Source organism: Melanerpes formicivorus, unplaced genomic scaffold (genome assembly GCF_026170545.1).
Source record: "Melanerpes formicivorus ecotype bairdi unplaced genomic scaffold, bMelFor1.0.p_v2 SCAF_2, whole genome shotgun sequence".
NCBI classification, from domain to species: Eukaryota; Metazoa; Chordata; class Aves; order Piciformes; family Picidae; genus Melanerpes; species Melanerpes formicivorus.
The window spans coordinates 57538936-57559460 of record NW_027142354.1 but is presented as its reverse complement, the minus strand read 5'-3'; the positions used below and the strand labels follow the sequence as shown (position 1 = coordinate 57559460).

Below are 20525 nucleotides of genomic sequence, written 5' to 3'. Positions count from 1 at the left end.
CCCGTGGGTTCCCAGCAGGTTATCCAGCAGCACAGGGACCACAGGGACCTCGCAGCCTGAGCAGCATCTCCTCCAGCATCACCCAAGTCACCAGCCCTGAAGACATCCACAGCCTCGGCCCAGGAGTGGAGACTCACACCCCTGTGCTGCTGAATCACCTCTTAAAGCCTCTTCTGAGTCTGTGGGTGGGCTCTTAAGGTCGAGACCTTATGCTGAGCCCCTCCTTAGCCACACAAGGCATAAATCTGCTTGAGAAATGTTAGGGGCTCTTGGAGCCTGCGGGGGACACTTCCAAAGGCACTCAAGGCGCTTGGAAGCTGCTTCAGAAAACGACACCAACTTCAAAAACTGACTTAAGAGCCTCCAAGGGAAAATAGAGAAGTGGCTCTGAGGCATCTCTGCCTGATGTTAACCACTGACATCCTGGCTGTGTTTCCAGCAACTGCATCTAAACCTAGCAGCCAGCTCTTGGGTGCCAGCCCCAAATGCAGCCTCTGCACCGTGCCCATACACCAGCACCCCAGCAAAACTTTGCCATAGGATTTCCAGGAGGTGCCCATAACCCACACAACTCAACCTTGATAACTGGAACAGAGCAGAAATACCACAGACCTCACAGGAAGCTCTCCTGTCTCACGCCCAAAAGAGAATCACAGAAATCACCCAGCTTAGAAGAGACCTTTAAGATCATTAAGTCAAACCATTAACCCAGCACTGCCAGGTCACCACTAGTATCCCTCAGCACCACACCTACATGGCTTTCAAAGCTCTCCAGGGATGGGAAACTCTAACACGTCCCTGGGCAGCCTGTTCCAGGCCTTAACAACCATTGTGGGGAAGGAATTTTTGCTAATATCCCAGCTAAGCCTCCCGTGATGCAGTCTGAGGTCATTTCCTCTTGCCATATCACTCCTTACTTGGAAGAAGAGACCAACCCCCACCTCATTACAACCTCCTTCCAGGTAGTTGTAGAGAGTGAGGTTTCCCCTCAGCCACCTTTTTTCCAGGCTAAACCACCCCAGTTCCCTCAGCTGTGTAGAAGTCTTCATGCCACTGCTGCCATCACCACAGCAGGGACTGGGGCACAGCCATGTCCCCCTTGCACCCCACAAGGACCCACTGCAGGAAATCTCAGCTTCACACATCTCCACAAGAGCCATTTCCACAACCCCCCAGTAATTCCTGTATGTTATAGCCAAAACAGCTTTCCCTCATCATAGAGCTGCTCCAAGCCCTCTGTTTTGCAGGGCAGCCTGGGCAGTGCCTGCATGCCAGCACACTCCCAGGTGAGTAGCCCAGCAAGAGAGGAGGAACTTTCCATCCTGCACAACACTGTTCTGGGCCTTTCCTTGGGACACCAGGTCTCACCACCCCACACTGGCATGCTGATGCCAACAAGTAAGGAGCGCAGCTTCAAGAGGAACGTGAATGCTTCCTCTGACACTGGAAAAGAGAATCAGCAACAGGGAAGTCCAACCCTTCAGGAGGTACCTGAGGGTCTTCAACTCATTTCCCCAGGGTCAAAGTTAGGAAACCCACCACCACGAAGTGGTCCAATGGCAAAATAAAGTGTTTCCAGAGCTGTGAGCATACCTCAGTTTGCAAGGACAAAGCTGCACAATGCAGTGACCAAACCCAGCCATATTTCAGAGCAAACCACTGTGCTCTGTTGCTACTCACCCTGGGGCCGACGTCCCCTGCTTCACCCTGCGCAGCAAAGACAGCAAAGGGTCAGCTGTTAGAGTTCAAACTGCAACCACCCCGAGCACAGGGTCAGCTGGACATGGGGATAGCACACCAGGGAAGTGGCAAGAGTGCTGTTGCTTAATGGATTCAAACCCAGGGAGGAGAAGGGCTCGAGACAACACAATAGCAAATGATTCTGCCCTGGCAGGCGATGAAACAGATAATAAATCATAAAGAGTGGATTGGTTCCAACTCCAAGGCTCCCCCAGCAACTGCTTATGTGCTACACATGCAAAGATTCACATCACTTTCAGTGCAGCAATGACCTTCTTTGGCTGCTCTGATTCTGTGGGAGGATGTCATGCAAACACAGAATGATGGAGCCCACAGCCTTGCTCTTGGAGGAAAGCAAAGAGAGAGTTGCATGCCACTCTCCTACCCCTGAAGGGGTTACCAGGAGCCCTACAGCATGGATGAGCTTAAAGGCCATACTTACTCATCCTACATGTTGGCACATTCTTTCTGCTCTCCCTTTCCTGGGGCAGTAACTTGAGAACCTGGTCCCACATCCCAGCAAAACCCAGTGGTAAGGTCATGTGTTGGGGGAGCCCAGCCTAAGAGAATTACAGCAGCAGGAGGATATACAGCTGCTTTCCCAAAAGCCATGTGTTAATGCAGTCTTTACCTTCTCCCCTTTTGGTCCTGGAGGTCCCTGGAAAGACACAAGAAGGATCTGAGTTAAGCAGCTGCAGAATCATCAATGCAGACATCATCAAAGCCAATGAGACTGCCTCGATCAGGTCACAAACTGGAGCCACAGTCATTGTTATTTTAAGTGACATGTGCCACTATTTGAAGTTAAACACTGCTACCCATGGGCATCACACTGCCAAAGGGCACCACCAAAGGCCTGCCTGCTGTTGCCAGGACAGAGGACCAGAGGAGGACCAGGGCAGGGCAGGCAGCTCGACAGCTGCTTGCAAACACGTGACCCCAAATAGATGCAAGAGATTTCTTGAAGTACTAAATCACTTCTAGAAAAACACATGCTCAGCATATCATTACAACAATTACCCATCTGTTTGAAATAAACAAGGAGGATGGGCTGCTTGCTTTGGCCTGTTTGCTGCAGCCATAACTCATCTTCCCTCCGAGCAGCTTTCTGTACGACAGGCAGGCAGAGCTGCACCGCAGCCCCAAAGCCACACTTTGATCTGCCTGCTCTGCATCCTCCTTCCAGCACTGAAAGATACTGACTCATGGGGCTCAGCCCAGCTCGTGGTGCTGGCTGAAGTGAGACCTGGTGGGCTGCAGTGGGAGAAGGTCAGCAGAGAGGCTAACGGCAGCAGCATCTGCATCCCCACACAGCATCCCTCCTGCTGTTCATCTGGCTCTAAGCAAGGCTACCGGCCCCTTGCTCTCATGGAGGAAGCTCATGCACAGTCTGGTTTGAGTTTGGCCACTTGATAAGTTTGCTTTGCCCTTCAGACCTTCCCTGTCTCTCACTCAGGTCTCTCTCCTGCCTGGTGCAGGTGCACAACTCAGCCACTGGCATCCATGTGCCCGCCGAGGGCAGCTGGTGCAGCAATGTGCTGCTGGGGTTCAGGCTGCTCTTCCACCATGGGCTATTGCTAGTTCAAAGCCAAGCCCAGAGCACAGCACTGTGAGCTGGATTTCCTTTTTGCCTCTTCTAGTGCTTTATTAATAGACTTCTTTAGGTTCACATCTGTCATCTTCAGGGGCAGGATCAAAAGCAACCACAGCAACGTGCAGCTAGAGCAAACCACTCCCTGACTGGTTAGAAATAAGCATCCAGAGTAACTTATGCATTGCAAAGACTTAAGGACTTCTCCCTCTTTGAACATCACAGTTGGTTTGTGACCAGAGCTTCAAAAGGCTTCTGATGGTGCCCTCCAGTGAACGTGGTGGAAGAGTATGGGACTGAGCCCTTCTGCAGCAACCACCCAGCAGAAGGAATTGGAGCTGGCTAGTGTCCTGAAAACAAAACCAGTCTCTGTTTCTGCAAAGTAAGAAGAGAGTGGAGCATCTGAGTAGCCAAAGGGCTTCCAAGCAAGAATGAAGCCAAGAAATCAGCTCAGCAAATGAAGTGCAGGCTGTCCCACCAGACACTCCCAAGCAGCTCCCAACCTGGGCTCCTTCGGAGGCAAGCGCACACAGTTTGGGAACAACTCCTTTTATCACACCACGGGGAGCATGCAGCCAAGATTGCTGACTTTGCTTCTGCCAGGGTGCTGCTGCTGCTGCTGTTTATTGCCCAAATCTGGCCTGCTGCCCGTTTGCAAAGTCTCTGCTGGCTGAGCTGGCACAGGCTGGGGAGAAGCGGCCGAGATGAGCTGACAGGTAAAGCAAAGCTCACCCCTAGCTGTGCTGGCCAGCCCTGGCTCAGAATTTCAACTTGCACGTGTTACAGATCACTGAATAATATTTCCAAGCACAGTTTTGTCTCCTAAACAGTTCTATATGTAGCAATAAACAAGAAGAAATAGTTGAGGTTCTGCCTATCTGGTGCAGAGCAGCATGAATAAAGACATGTTACATTTGGCACTCAGTGCTACTTACTGGTTTGCCATCCAAACCAAGAGGCCCCTGGAAAGGGAAGGAAAAGACAGTATTATTAAAAAGAAGAAGAAGAAGAAGTAATAATACTAACAGAATAAATCAATTTGCAAACATAGCAACGTCAGACATGCTCTGAAAGAGGCTCTCCTCACGGGCAGTACAATCTTTGGCTAGGTTACTTCTATACCTAATCCTTCAGCCATGCAACCCAGCAGGAAGGGCTCCCAGAGGTACAGTAAGAGGCATCAAACAGTTGGCAGAGCATGAAGGAACATGACAGGAAGCAACAGGATTAGTGACAGGGCTGAGGTGGCACTGCTCTGGCACAGCGCTTGGCACTCCCTGAAGCTCTTCAGCGCTAAAAGAGCAGCAGTGAAGCCCTCCTGGTTTGGTTAAACTGAACAGATCCTGGGAGGGAGTCAGCTCTGAACTGCAGAAGGACTTGCTGAAACTCTCCCATTTTACCCAAGAGGTGAGGATCAGCCAACACCCCCAGCCCAGAGTGGTAAGGATGGGAAGGAATGTCTTGCTGTGGAGGAAGGGAGGCTACAACTGCCCTGCAAGCTGATGCCTGGGTGGTTTGCTCATCTGCAGCAACACAAAGGTGGAAGGATGCTTGTCTTTGCAGGACAAAGCACTTGGCCACCCCAGTTCTTCCCCAGGTTTCTCTTTTGTAGGCTGGCCATAGGAGTGGATGGTAATTCAACATGAAAAATGGTTGTTTGCTCCTTGTTTCTGGTGTGCAGCCACTAATTAACATGAAGCCACTGAACATATTGGGCCACAGGAAATGTTGGTTTTGGGAAAGGATGCATGTTGAGAGAGGAAGCATAGATGCTCTGAGGCTCAGAGACAAAGCCAAAGCTGCCCCTGCTGTCAGCTGGAGCTGGCACACAGGGATGAAGGGACACAGTCCAAACCCCAACAGTTTCAGTAAGCCCCAGAACAACATTTCCACCAATCCAGTACTTGCCACCCAAGAACTATAAACCTTTCCTCACCTAAACCCAAAGAAGACAGCACTACGGTTCTGAGCCAGCAAAGCCCTTGGACACCTGATTGATTCCCAGATTTCCAACATGTGCTCACACACTTTGCTGGGCAAGGATTGGCTCTGGAAGGAGCCATAGGCTGTACTGCAGCCCTGCTCTGCCCCTGTGGCAAAGCCTCACCTAGAGCTGCAGCAGGGCTGACTCCTCCTGGGATGTCAAATCCAGCCCAGCCCTGCTCTTCTCACTGCCTATTGCAAATTCAAAGGCCTTGCTTGGGGTCAGCACCCATTGCCTCCTACACCTGCCCAGCACAGCCACATGTGCAGGGAGGGTGCTCTACATGGGCAGCATGTGGGCACCATGGGAGTCCTCCTGGTTTCTTCTTCAGATCTGCTGGTCTGAAACATCTTCTCACCCTGCAGCCCTGTAAACCCAGAGGACCTACCAAAGCAAATGGAGATTTGGAGTATGGCAGAACACAGTGAAAAAGCATCAAAGTTTTCCTGTATCTCTTAGGGAACTGATGGGACTGAACCTTGTTTAGTTCAGCTTCAATCTGAGAGGCTGAAATTGAGTGAGAGAAAAGTGTGTGACAGGAGCCTAAGGGCTGTGTTAAACCCAGCATCCTTCCAGCTCACAGCTCTGGCCCTGGGTAAGGAATCATCAGCTGCCATGGTGATGGGGCTTGGAATATGAAACCCTGCCCTTGGAAAATGAAATAATGGAGCTCTGCTAGAAAAAAATATCATCCAGGCAGCTGAATCCTGGGCAGAGCATCCCTGCCTGTGGTACTGGGGCTGAGGGAGCTGTGCAAGGGATGCTGCCCAGAAAACAAAGGAGGATTTCCTTGTACACAAGAGTTCTGATGTGACCAACCATAGGCCATGTGCTCCTGTGATGTGCATTCCTCACAAGGAACTACAGCAGCAATGAGGAAGTCTAAATGAGTGCAAGTCACCAAGGTTAATGCAAAGCTTGCAGGTCACAACCAAACCACTCTCTCTTTCCCTGACACCCCCTCCTGACTGGATTTTGTCTCCATTCCTTACATTGCAACACCTGGGAAAGGCACAGAGCTGCTTTCCTGAAACTGTGATTGTTGGAGGTGATTCACCTGAACCTCCTGAGGCAGCTCCCTTGACTTCCAGAGGACAAGATGTGGGACCTGAGCAGAGACCTTGTAGCACATTCAGCTTCTGAGAGAAGCTGCAGAATTTGGAATCCCTGGGCTGTTTTGTGGTGGGGTTTTTTTACATCTACAATACCAATTCATCTGCTTTTAGCTATTCTTGTGTTAGCCCACAAAGGGCCATGCAGCAAGCAAAACAATGGCCTATTCAAAGTATGGTGGTTTGAGGGAAAGCATTTAGTGCTTGAGGGAAACAATGTCCATTGGGCTTTCAAAGGGGCTCTTGGCCAGCTGAATGGACAAGACCAGCTCAGACTTTTGAGTGCTTTGTGAGTCTGGGCTGAAGGTTTGGTTGACTCAGCTCTACCTGCCCAGCCAATGCCTGCAGGAGCAAGGGCAGGTTTCTGAGAGCAGCCTGCATGGGTCAATGAGGACAGCACATCTGAAATCTGGCCTTGCTTGCTTGCAGCTTCAAGGAGAACCCCTGTGTTGGGATTTGTTGTTGTCTCCTATTTGAAATCTGCTTCCTGTCATTTTAATTAAAAGTGAAGAAATCATTCACTGATTTGATCACTAAGGAAGAGGCAAACAAGCAGCAAATCCCTATCCCCCCAGTCCAAGCCCACTCCTGGGGAAGTTTTCATTTGGGGGAAAGAGTAATTGCATGAATGCCCAGCACAAAGCCTAAGCAAAGGCTGTTTTCTGGACACCCCATTGCAGGGCCCACATAAGGGAAAGCATCACAATGGTTTCATGCTGTCCTCTTTGCCCTGGGATAGGCTTCACTCAAACTTCCACCCACAGTTACAAAGCTTCCCCTCCAAACCACACAGTGATCACAGCTTACAGAGGTCAGTGTTCACTGTGTTGAGAGGGGATGAACTTTCTGCCTGGGACAAACCTGATGCTTTAAGATAAGGTAGAGAGAAAATTCAATCAGCTTCCCCCAAAAGAGGGCTCTAAAACCATCACTGCACCAGCCAAGCAGGACAAACCCCACGGATGCAGGCTGCTTTGAGGAAGATGACATTGATATGGTCCCAGCTGCCATAGCTTGGTGGATGTCAGAGTCCACTCCCAGCTGATAATCATCTCAGAGCTCATCTTCTGACCATGCAACAGTAAAGACTGGCTGCATCTGGCTCTGCCCCAACACAGCTCTGTGTGGCATCCTCCACATTTTAAGAGAAGAGAGGAAATGTTGCTGCCTGTTCCATAGAGAAAATACAGCTGCAACATCTGGCTGGAGCCCTGAGGTTTCCAGGGTGGCAGGAGCTGGGGTAGAGGAGAGCTGGTGATGTGGAGCTGGGCTGAGAGATAACTGCAATGACTTGTCTTGGTTTTACCCTCACTGACAGCAACACAGCCACTGGTGTTCCTGCAAGGTAATCACAAACCATGGTGCAGCCCACAGCCATCACCTGAGCAAGGACCTGGTACACATGTGGTATACATTAATGATAGATGATTTAATGATGTCTATTCATACAACGATGCTGAGAAGGCAGATGTGGATCAGGGAAGACGTTGGGCCTTGGGCAGAGCTTGTTAGTACATCACATGCCCCCAGGTGTGCTGCTAAGGGACATGGTTTAGCACCAGACTTGGTGGAAGCAGATAATGGTTGGGCTTGATGATCTCAAAGGTCTTCTCCAAACAAAACTGATTCCATGCCTTGGTTTGGCCATGAACCATTTCAGCCTCAGGGGAAGGGGCTACATTCACAGATGTTTGAACCCAAAACTCAGTAATTTTGGTTGGTTCCACAGGAGAAGCAGGGAAGTCTTGAGCTGTAGCACCATTCTCAAATGTCACCTCCTGGTGAAAGGGAGACACACCCAACCCTGAGATCAGCTGAAGGCTTGGGAACATGCTTCACTCTACCAAAAAGGGAAGATGTGGAGCTTGCAAGCTCTGATTCACACGTGAAAACTCTTCCAACAAACCATTAGCATTTGCCCCACAAATGCCTTCCCCCTGGCTCAGAGCAAGTCTAGGTGCCAGCCTAGGTGCCAGCCTGGTTATCTGGCCTTCTGCCTTCCTCCTCTGGTGCCATTCCTGCCCTTGGCAGGGCTGGGCTCACTCTAGCAACCTAACAGGAACTTTAAGGGGGAAGGAAAGATCTAGTGGAAATGAAGCCAGAGATGATGAAGAGGACAATCCCCTCTGAGTTGGGCAATCTTCTGTGGTGGTTATTTTTAATGCTTCCTGCTCTGCTACAAATTAGCAGAGGGCTGGGAAGGAAGCCTGCAGTCAGATTTGCAGGGATCCAGAGGGCTGTCTGCAGAGTCTGTCTCTGTGGTTTCAAGAAAGGGTGAGAAGCTTACTTTAGAGAAGGAGAAAAGTGTCAGAACAAAAGAGCAGGGCAATACTTTAGCATCCCTGCAAAGGGCCCTGTGTCATTAGATGGCCTGGGCTGTGGTGCAAGCACAGGCAGCAGGGACCAGTCTCTCCTATGCTGTAAATCCTCGCTCTGGGACAGGGCCTGCTGGCAGCGCTTTGCATGAGAAGAAAGCTCTGGCTGAAGCTGTGGCCAAGCACACTCTGCCAGACCTGTCACAAGGAAAGCAGAGAAAGGCAGCCAGGTTGCTGTGGCTCCTCTGAGCTTCCCAGATGAAGCAAAAAAAGGAGAAGAGGGCCTGAGGAACGAAGTGTGAGTCCTCTAAAGAGCAGCTGAGAATCACTGGTGCTGACTGCAAAGGAGCAGGGTACAAGAAGTGCTCTGGGATGTGACCTCGTTCTTGTCCCCAATACTGCTGCCCCCTCCTCCCTCCCTAAAGTCCTCAGTGGAAGAAAAACAAGCTCCTACTCCATCCAACACCACTTCTGCTACAGGAATCATTTGCCCTTCCAAATGCCAGCGTTTGATAGCTGCAAAGAGACAGCCTCCATGCATGGCCCTGGTCACACCAGCAGTTATCCTCCACACAGAATGACTGCAATGCCTGCAAGCAGGGACCAGCCCTTGGTGGGAGGTTCCTTCTGCATCTGCCCTAACCTCTGGGGTCTCCAACATGAGAGCTCAAAATCCTGTCAGCAGGCAGCGTGGGGCAGCACTGGAGCTGCTGCTACAAGGAGCTGTCCTATGTAAACATTAGGATGACTATAAACCATGACAGCTTCATCTTTACCTGCAGAGTGTGAATGGTGTCACTGGAATGGGATGAAGTCAAAATCCTGTCAGCTGGCAGCATGGCACAGCACTGGAGCTGCTGCTACAAGGAGCTGTCCTACTGAAGCAGTAAGATCACTAAAACCATGACAGCTTCATCTTTACCTGGAGAGTGTGAATGGTGCCACTGGAATGGGATGGGATTGCTGCACAGGAGAAGAGCCCTGCACTCAAAACCAAATGTTCATCATGGACATGGCTATGAAGAAGCCTTTGCTAATCATTAGCTTTTTCTCCCCCCAGACAAAGCAGGAGAGACCTTGCAGCATTGTCCAGCACAAGTTCCCCTTTGGCCCACGGCTGCATGCAAACCCAAACCCTGCTATTTCATTACTAGGTGGCAGGTTGGGTGTTTTTTCCCCCTACTTCATTAAAAACAAACCAAACCCCAAAGCAAACAGCTTCTGCAGTTCACTGGCAAGCACAGGCCAGAGATGCTGCTGAAGGGTGATTCTTTTGTACAGTTTGTGAGGCTAATTGTTTGAACTTTTGAGACTAATTTGCACTTGTCAGGCCACACGACAGCGGGCTTGCTTTGGAAAGAGAAACAAAGACTGAGTGAAAGGAAGGAAGCCTCACTAGCCTGGCTGCCCCACACAGAACACAGGTCCTGTAAATGTAATTGCTGGGTAAATCAAGAAAACAGCTTGCTTTGTCTTCCTTATTTTCAACATCAAAGCTCCAAAGCAAGCCCTGATAAATTCCATGTTCCTAACTTTAACAGGGAAACCAGGGGTTTGGAGCACAGCCCTGTGAGGAGAGGCTGAGGGAGCTGGGGTTGCTTAGCCTGGAGAAGAGGAGGCTCAGGGGAGACCTCATTGCTGCCTACAACTACCTGAAGGGAGGTTGTAGCCTGCGGGGGGTTGGTCTCTTCTCCCAGGCAACCAGCACCAGAACAAGAGGACACAGTCTCAAGCTGTGCCAGGGGAGGTTCAGGCTGGATGTGAGGAAGAAGTTCTTCATAGAAGGAGAGATTGTCCATTGGAATGTGCTGCCCAGGGAGGTGGTGGAGTCACCATCCCTGGAGGTGTTTAGGAAGAGCCTGGATGAGTTTAGTTGATGAGATGGTGCTGGGTGACAGGTTGGACTTGATGATCTCCAAGGTGTTTTCCAACCTGGTTAATTCTATTTACACACCACATGCACTGAGGTCTCACTTTTGCATCAGTCAAACCTTACATACATCTAGCCTTGGTAATTCAGCTCTTTGCAAACATGAGCACCTCTGGCAGGGCAGCCCTCTCCCTGCCCCAGGCCATGGTGGCAGGTAGCCTGGGGGCTACTCCAACCTCTTCCAGAGCTTTTTTCACCCCCCCAGATCAGCCTTGCTGGTGTCCGCATCCTAGCTGAGGCTGGCTGGCAGGCCCTGAGAGCACAGCTTCCTGCACACATCTATCAGCTGATTTATAGCCTTCTGCAAGAGCAAGACAAGATGTCATGGGAGTAAAAGATAAGCCAGACATGGGTATTTATTTAGCCAGTACGTTGTGTTCCTAGATCAAAACCCATTTGAAATGCCAGGTTTCCCAAGCACATTCATCATGAGAGCAGCAGGTAAGAGAAATGACTCCAACCAGTGGCAGCTCCCACTTGGGCCAGCTCTGGCTGCAAAGCACAGCAGGAGGCACTTGTGTAACAGATGATGTCACACAGGGTTGGCATTTGGCTTCCCCCCACACAACAAGCTCTACATCTGGTGCTACACAAGATGCAGGAGGACTCTGAGACTCTTTCCATTCCATTTGCTGCTGCTGTCCTGTATGCTCTCTGAGCCAGGCTCTCCTTGTTCAGCTTGAAAAACCTGATTCACTTTATGGGGGAGAGAAACTAGGGGCTTCCCCAAATTCATCTCCCTGAAAAGAGCAGCCCTGTATCTAACATCCGACCTCAGCCTTGGGGGGGAGCTGACAGGGCTGCTCCAGGCACAAAGTTCACAAAGTTCACCTGAGTGCACCCCAGACACTGCCCACAGCATCTGGTGGGGCTCAGCATCATCAACCCCCCAAAGGCTCCTCTGAAACATTTCTTCAGGTGGAACCACATCCCAAGCTGACAGCAATAAATGCCCCAAGGGAGATGTCAGGCAAAGGCTGCAGAGCAGCAGCATGATAAGAGCCAAGTGTGTGCTAACAAACCAACCAAAACACACAACTCTGCTCTGTTCCAAGAAAAAGATCTGTCCCCAGGCTGCTGGGCAGCCTCTGCCCATTCTCTGATGGAAACAGAGCAGAAAGGAGCAGTAATTTGCTAAACACTTCACCCATAGTGCAAAGCAGACCACGGGGCTTCTGCAAGGGAACAACCCCCTTGGAGGCTGGGCTGGTCCACCCTGGGCATGCAGTGGCCACATGCAGCCAGCCCCTGCAGCGAGAGCCCAGCTCCCCTCCGTGGGGCATGGACACTGGCAAGGCTTTCTGAAATCCCTGGGAAACAAAACCAAACAAGCAAAACAAAACCCCAGCAAACCCCAAGCCAGACCAGATCCTGAGAATGTTTCTGGGGCAGCACTGGGCCCTGCCCACTGTTTGGCTCTTTGCATTGCCAGGGTGGGCTCCCCAGAGCGCTTTGGTTGCCAGCTCTCTTCCCAGATGTGCCAACCACCTGCACCAGGGTTTCACTGTGGAGATAAGGAACCTTTCCTCCTTTGTCTTCAACAGGAGATGCATCTCTTTCCATCTGTTTTCTCCCTCCTTGTTCTACTGGCTGTCCTCTCAAAGATGCTCAAGAAAAACACTTGGAAGCAAATCTAACACTGACTGGTCCAAAGCAAACGCTGGGCTAGAGCTGCCTGGGACACTGCTTGGATTTGCAAGCAAGGTCACCTGGACCAAACAGAAAGAAATTCCACAGCAGAGCTGGTTTGTTCACCTCTCCTGGTGCAAAGAGAAAGAAGGGAAGGAGCCACTGCAGCCAACTGCTTCAACTCCTGGGCCAGCAGCACTCTGCAAGCAGCACCCCACCACGTCAGATCAGCTTATCTGCTGCTCAGCAGCATCTCAGAAGGAAGAGCTCCCTCATCTGTGCATCACACTGAGCCAGTTTTCTTCCCAAACAACAAAGTGCTCTCATGGCAGAAAGAGTCCCCTGACTCCCCCCAGCTTTCCGAGGCTCAGACGAGTTCCGTGTGTCCTCTGCAGCTGCTCGTTTCAAGCCTTTGGTGCCTCATTGGGGTTTGGAGATACAGCTATGTGTTTTATCCTTTTGTTTCTAAATGTCCAGCTCCAGGAGAGGAGATGGCCACTGTGCTGGGAGTGCAGTTTTGCAGTCAGTAAGCAATTGTTCTGGAAGGACTTCAAGCAAAGTCTTCAGCCGCTTACTGCCTTTATATTCTTCCCCCACAAGTGCTGTCCTGGGTTGGCAGCTGGTGTTTGGATTACCTCTCTTTTGTGGTCAGTGAGCAAACTTCTTGGTTTTGCTCAGCTTTCCTCTGCCTGTAAGCCAAGCCAGGGTACCACACAGCTGTGCCTACATGCACTGCAAGCAGAGGTGCAGGTCCACCAGCTGCACTGGCACTGGAAACAAGGAAGCAAAGGAAAAGTAGCCCAAGAAACCAGAGACCAAATCCCTGCAAAGGACCTTTTCCACCATCTATTCTCACAGCCAAACTCACCACCAAACCTATCCCTGCATGAGCCAGCTCAGGATAAGGTGGCTGGGTCAAAGCCATCACCTAAGAAGCCAGGCATGCTCCATCGCAGCAATCTGCCTGCGCCACCTGGGCAGAAAAGTTCCTGCTGTTGTCCTTGGCACCTTGAGCAGACCCTCTCCTCTCCCTGGCCAGAAGTGCTGGAGGCTCAGAAGGCAAACAAATGCATCTGCAACTCCTCCACGGGGTGGGACAGAAGGCAACTTTTTATTTTCCCTGTGGAAGAATTACCTCTAAACCAAGAGAAAAAGGAACTGCTGCCATGGAGAGCTGCTCCTCACAAAAGCATTGTTGTCTCCACGTCAGAGAGCCAGAGAATGGCTGCAGCAGGAGAATTTGCTGGATCTGCTTGCCCAGCTCGAGGAGGTTTTCCCCCCTAGGCAAACAATTATATGAATTGGCCACCAGAATGATGCTGAAATGAAATGAAACCGACTAGGACCACAACGTTTGCCTGGTACAAGGAGCATTGGTCACTTCTGTCTGCTGGGCTCCTGCTGGAGAAGGTATGTGTGAAAATAACTTCCTTTGGGTGTGAATATTTACAAGCAAAGAGACTCACCAGGGGAGAGGACTGAACCCTGAGTGACAGTTATGAGCTTGATGAGCCAGCACATGAAGAGAGGCCTTCATTTTGGGGCTGGATACCAACCCCATGATGCAGTATTTGAGGATATCCAAGCCTAGTGATGCCAGATGTTAACTATCCCATTTTTAATCCTGTCTGTGCATAACCAACCCAAACACCCATGTGAGGCACAGGCACTCGTGCCCACACATGAGCTACTACCTAGGGTCTGGAAAGCATCTGCCTACTGCAAACCCACCCAAACCCACAAAAACCCCCACCCAAACCAGGGGAAGGCTGAGATTCACGTGCTCTTCCCTGCAGCCCCTGAGATCTGACCACATAGCATGGTCTCCCATATCTCAGATGGGATTTCTGGCAGCCCTCTTGGAGAGAGAAACCACTGCCTGCTGGCTCTGGTTTGGGCACGGAGCAATCTTGAGCTACACACTGCTCCTCCTGTGGCTCCCCCAGGCTGCACCCTGAGCGTGCCCAAGCAGGACTTGGAGACAATTGTATAGCTGGAGGCAACTCATCAAGTCATCAGGCAGTCCAGTTCCAAGTTACTTCTAGAGTTCTCCTGCAAAAGCAGTTTATCATTAATGTCACATCTGGCTTTCTGGAGCTGCCATTGCCAAAAGGCCTGGATGAGTGCATGGCTTGGAGCTTCCTGGGAAACTCTGAGGGGCCACCACAGCACGGAGGAACTGCCAGCAGGAACAGGCCTGGGCACGTGCTCCTCGTTTCCTGCACACCAGCCTGCCTGCAGAATGCATTCATGGGCTGCACACAAATGGCTTGCACAGACTTTCCCTTGCTGAGGTGGCTAAGCTAATTGGGAGTCTTTACTGATGAGGGAAGAAAACTCTGGAGCTGCCACTAAAGCAAGCCCAGGTCACACTGCTCCACTGCACTGGGGCTGTGCAAGGCAGGGAACCAACTTCCCTTCTCCTCCAACATCGGCTCAGAAAAAACCCCAACAACATTTGGCTTCACTTTATGTCCTGAAAACTAATTAAACCCAGAGTTTATCATCCTTACAAGATGATATCTGGCTACAGGCACTACAGCTGACTTCAGTGGGCAACCCTGGATTTCCAGCAGCCAAAGGATGATTATGACACTGTGCACAGCTCCCAAAATAAGGTTTCTGAAGGTGCTGAGCTGCTTAGCTCCAACAGCTCCTTGGTGAGGCAGACTTTAAACATATGAGAACGACCTATGCAAGAGTATTTCAGTTTTGACTGGGCAATTTCTCCCCAAAAAGATGTGCCAGTGTTGAACAATGCCTCTGTTGTGCCTCTCCTTTACCACAAGCCCATTAATTGATTAGACTGGTGTAGTTACATAAGGATGCTATTACTTGAGTGCTGTGTCCAGTTCTGGACCCCTCAGTTTAGGAAAGATGTTGAGATGCTGGAAGGTGTCCAGAGAGGGGCAACCATGGTGGGAAGGGGTCTGGAGCACAGCCCTGTGAGGAGAGGCTGAGGGAGCTGGGGTTGCTTAGCCTGGAGAAGAGGAGGCTCAGGGGAGACCTCATTGCTCTCTCCAACTCCCTGAAGGGAGGTTGTAGCCAGGTGGGGGTTGGTCTCTTCTCCCAGGCAACCACCAACAGAACAAGAGGACACAGTCTCAAGCTGCACCAGGGGAGGTTCAGGCTGGATGTGAGGAAGAAATTCTTCCCAGGAAGAGAGATTGGCCATTGGAATGTGCTGCCCTGGGAGGTGGTGGAGTCACCATCACTGGAGGTGTTTAAGAAGAGCCTGGATGAGGCACTTGGTGCCATGGTTTAGTTCATTAGATGGTGCTGGGTGATAGGTTGGACTTGATGACCTCCAAGGTCTTTTCCAACCTGGGTTTTTTCTACTCTGCACTGGATTATTTGGAGCAACAAGCTGCATTACTTCTCAGTGGGCAGAACTTGATGCCAGGATGTTACTATACTATATGATACTATACAATGATGATGCCTGGGCTCTTTCAAGCCACGAGTGACTTACAAAATTCAGAAGGCAAATGTCCTGTGCCAGAGGAATGAAACCAACACCACTCTGCTCAGCTAGAAATAGATGCTAATATTCTAAGGAAAAATGTATAAAATAGGAGACAACTCTGTTTCATATCATGCTTCTCTTCTGCAAAGCCTCCCCCCTGCTCTGCTTTGTATTAATGAAGACATGCACATGAGGTAATTGCCCTCGTTCATCAACTTCATTCTTCTGCTTTCTTCCTACTGGAAGCGACAATCCTCCCTCCGGGATGTCACGGAGCGGCAGAGCAGAGACTCACTTCAGGCAGACACAAGTAGCAGAGGCAAATGAAACTCTGAAGGAACAGAGACATTGGCTTCAAAAGGCCACTCTGGTAGCTGGGAAGAGGGAATGGTTTCTGGAGAAGCACAACTGCAGCAGCTCACTGAGAGGAGAAACATCAAGCAGGAGAGCTGCGTAGTTTGAAGGCAAGCACACAACCATTCCCAGGTGGGGCTGGGGAAGAGATGGGGACAAGGCTGCTGAGAACGTCACCCAGCCACTGCTTCACCTCTCCATACATTATCTGACTCCATTAGAGAGCCACACAATGGGAAGATCTGCCTGCAGTGAAAGGTCAGCTGCAAAGCCTACCCACAGTTGGGCTCTTCCATCTCCCAGAGCCTTGCAGCCCTTTGCCTGCAGGATCCTACTCTGAAATTCAGGCTGAGGTTTATGCTGTGATCTGTATTCAATGGGGTGGCAAACCCAAGTCAAACAAGAGCAGGAAAGCAACAACCCCCAGCACTCCTCATAGCTGTTATGGCAATGTTAGTAGGATAGGCCATAAACCCCAAAATAGAATAAATCCTCTCTGATGTTTAAAAAAGAATAATAAACCTGCAGGACATCACAAAGGGGGGGAAAAAAAACCCAAACCCACATTTATACTGCATGGATTTATTGTAGGGCTCAAACTCCCCCTCTTAAAATGTTAAGTATAAAAACAAAACCTATATTGAAAGCATCTTCCAAAAGCTGTTTTCTCTTTGAGCCTGGCCTCCAGAGCTCTTGTTCACTTCATCCCTTTAAAGCTCCCCTGGCTCGCAGCTGTTGCGCACCAGCAGCTCACAAATAAACTCGAAGCCCTGCTAGCCAAGGGATGCACGTGTTACCACACCTCTCCCTGACACCAAACACCATTTAATATCCACTTGCTGCTTCTGCATTTGCACCACATCCACGTCCCGAAACGGCTCAGAGTTCATTTGATCACCCTGAAGGGAACTAAGTAACTGAATGGATTTGACTGCACAACTGGATGCAATAAAGTCTGCCCAGATGCTTTTGCTGAACAAAACTCTCAAGCCTGCTTCATATTTAGTTTCCTCCTCCTTCAGGTACACATATTGCTTTGGAAATGCAATTATCCTCACCTCCTTATTAGATAAAGCTAATTAGTGTGGCCACAGCCATGTGGGACGCAGGAAGTCTGTGGCTGCTCGGGTTGGCTCAGCCCTGCAAGGTCAGGAATAGGACCAGCTGCACAGCTCACCTGGACTGCAGGTTTGGGGGGGAAGGTGAGAGAAGGCAAAACTTTTTGGCTATGTTAATGCCATTTTCTCAGTGCAGACATGGTGGCAGTACTGGAGGTCACTGCCAGTCTTCAACACCACCCACAGGAGCTGGAGCAGCACTAAAATCCCTCACTGGGAGCTGGGATGGGGACAGTGCCAGGGTTGCCCGTGGGGACAGATTGGGGGTGATGCTCTGAGGGGAAAAGTCACAACTTCCTGCAGCATCTCTGGTGTCCAGAACTCTACAACTAAAGGACATGAATGAGCTTTGCCAGGACATGACTGGGACACCACAGGGCCAGATTGGGGGTGATGCTCTGAGGGGAAAAGTCACAACTTCCTGCAGCATTTCTGGTGCTCAGAGCTCTACAACTAAACCACACAAGTGATCTTTGCCAGGATGTGCCTGACACAGAAGGGGGCAAGCCTGCCATGGACACTGCCAGCCCAGAAGTGGTTAGCCACATCCCACAAAAGCAGAGAGGCACCCTAAGTTTGCTACTCAACAGCTCAGAGCAAAACCTCCCATCCTCATTTGTAATCAATTAAACCCTTCATTCCCGACAAACCACTCATGCATTTGTGTCACCTCCTTGCTCCAGCACCTCAGGTACCGCCTGAGGGAGACAAACCACCGTGCTGGGTCCCTCCCTCCAGCTGTGCTTCCCTGGAAGTCGGCATCCCTGCTTGCTCCAGGCTTCCCTACCGTTCCCTCAACCTACACTGAACGTATTCAGGTCAATAGGTGGAGCCGCAAGCGCTTTTGTGTTCCAGAGACAAAAGCAGCACAATCCTGTCCCGCAGACTCAACCTCTCCTCACACCTCTGCCCTCCCCAGGGCAGAGCTGCTGCTGTCCTCCCCAGGAAGGCTCACAGGGGTCCCAGGGAAATGAAAACTGCAGACAGCTCTGTATTTCCCTTGTAACCCTCCTCCCTTGAGCTCCCAGTCCATCACCCAGAGCACACTCAATAGATGTTGCCATGGTGTATGGGTTTCCATGGGCTTCAGGGGGACCCGAGCCAAGGCACGAGGTGGCAGAGACAAGGAGTCTTCCCAACACACTCTGTCAGGAAGAATAAAAAGGGGACATCAACCACAAAAAGGAGAAAGCTGACTGCTTCTCTTTACCTTATAAATAGAACAGCAGGGCCAACAGCCAAGAAGCTCCTTCCAGAGCATCAGGTGGTGCAGGACTCACTGTACCCATTCAAAGAGCAGGAGCAGAGCTGGAGACATGCTGTGAATGTGGAGGACCTACAGAGTGATTTTCATCAGCCCCTTACACTGAGAGCATACACGGGAGTCACTCCCTGCTGGGCCATCAAGCGCCTGGGAGCTGGTGCACCCCAGCCAGCCAAATGCAGTGGTGGGGATGAGGGGAACCAGCTGGGAGGCTGCAGATTGGGATCTGGCCAGTACAAGGTTTCCCTCCTGCCACAAAAAGTAACTTAGGGCCTGTAACAGCTCCAGGTTAGCAGCTTTATTTCTCCACTATAAGACACTGTGCTCTAACAGAGAGAGTTCAGCAGTGCCCATGGGAAGGACAGCGACTCCCAAGTCCCCCTTCCTCCTCCTCACCTCTGTAAAATCCTTCCTTGCCAACAGGCTTGGCAAGACACCTCTGCACCTCGGAAAGAATCTGGGAGATGAGCAAACAACTCAACACCCTGAAGCTCTTTCACCTGTGTCCCTAGATTTGGCCACCTACAGCTCCGAGTGAGACCATCCCCAAAGCCCTGGCAGTAACTTTGCAGTCAGTGAACTCTTTGGCAAGAGTGGGAGTAAGCACCACGAAAAAGCTGAAGTATTTCACTCCATCGGTGGAGAATGCCACACAAGCTCCTGAGTTTTATGGCTAAATCCCTCAAAAGGTATCAGTGATGAAGAGGGAAGAAGGAAAGAGAAGCCAAGACAGGCAAAGAAAAAAGCCCAGGTGTCATGGGAAAGATGGAGAAGGTCATGGAGAGCAGGTAAGGAGAGAATAAACAAATCAAAGGAGTAGCAGAGTTACCGGGTAACCATCGCGTCCTGACTGCCCCTGTGGTGGGGAACAAGGGAGATAAGAGGTCAGTCAATGCACCCACAGCAGCATGGCAACACATAGCAGCAGGCAGGAGATGGGGCCAGCGGCTCCCCAGCCAGCCCCAGGACTGAACTCTCTCCACAGACACTTCCTGGGGCACTTCTCCTCTCCAAAGGTGACAGCTGTGCCATGCTTTCCCCAGGTGTGCGTCTCCTGCTTCTCTTCAGCTACTTACCCAGGCTTTAGCCAGCTCACCCCCAGCCCTGCTGCCTGTGCTCAGTCCCTGCTGCCCCTCAAGCCACTGGTACACATGGTGCACACTAGATCCTGCCCATAAACCTGCCCTGGGACATGGAGAGCAAGAGGTGCAAGGAACACCAGGGAGAGGCTGGTGAGGCTGCAGGGCTGTGAGCCAGGGGCTGGGACTGCCTGACTGCCCAGGAGCCAGGGCTGAGCTGCCAACTCCTATTCCAGCAATTCATTCAATGAAGGCTTCCCCATCTTTTTCCCAGCAAGTGTGGTCAGGCATTGGAATGTGCTGCCCAGGGAGGTAGTTGAGTCACCAACCCTGGCTGTGTTTAAGGGTGGTTTGGATGTGGTGCCTGGGGATATGTTTTAAGAGTGAGCTTTGTAGAGTTGGGTTCTGGGTTGGACTCGGTGATCCTGAGGGTACTTTCCAATCTGAATGTTTCTGAGATTCTGTGATCTTAGGTCCATGAACCTCCTTGCACGATGCAGCTCTTCCAGCTCACTTCTAAGCTTTGTTAAGAGTTTGTGATGAAGCAGAAAGAAAAAGCTGATGCTACAGGGAAAGCTGTTATTTAGGTTGCTAGCTATGTTTGCAAGACCAACAGAGTTAAACACAACCCATGGAAAGCATTTCACCATTTCTGCTCCCCTCTGGGGGTTCCCAAAGGCATTTACAGCTCAAGCTGGCAGTAAGCTGGGGTTGCTTAGCCTGGAGAAGAGGAGGCTCAGGGGAGACCTCATTGCTCTCTACAACTACCTGAAGGGAGGTTGTAGCCTGCTGGGGGTTGGTCTCTTCTCCCAGGCAACCACCAACAGAACAAGAAGACACAGTCTCAAGCTGCACCAGGGGAGGTTTAGGCTGGATGTTAGGAAGAAGTTCTTCCCAGAAAGAGAGATTGGCCATTGGAATGGGCTGCCCAGGGAGGTGGTGG

The 20525-nt window shown here is 50.8% G+C and overlaps 1 protein-coding gene across 1 annotated transcript in view; it reads right to left on the bottom strand.

The window, feature by feature from the left end:
* COL23A1 (collagen type XXIII alpha 1 chain) overlaps window positions 1-20525 on the bottom strand; it is a 214506-nt gene that overhangs the window by 23508 nt on the left and 170473 nt on the right. Inside the window, exons 6-8 of the mRNA XM_068162909.1 lie at window positions 4267-4293; window positions 2372-2398; window positions 1681-1707 (exon numbers count right to left, since the gene is read on the bottom strand). Coding sequence (XP_068019010.1) covers window positions 1681-1707; window positions 2372-2398; window positions 4267-4293 — 81 coding nt within the window. The remainder of the gene's footprint in view (window positions 1-1680; window positions 1708-2371; window positions 2399-4266; window positions 4294-20525) is intronic.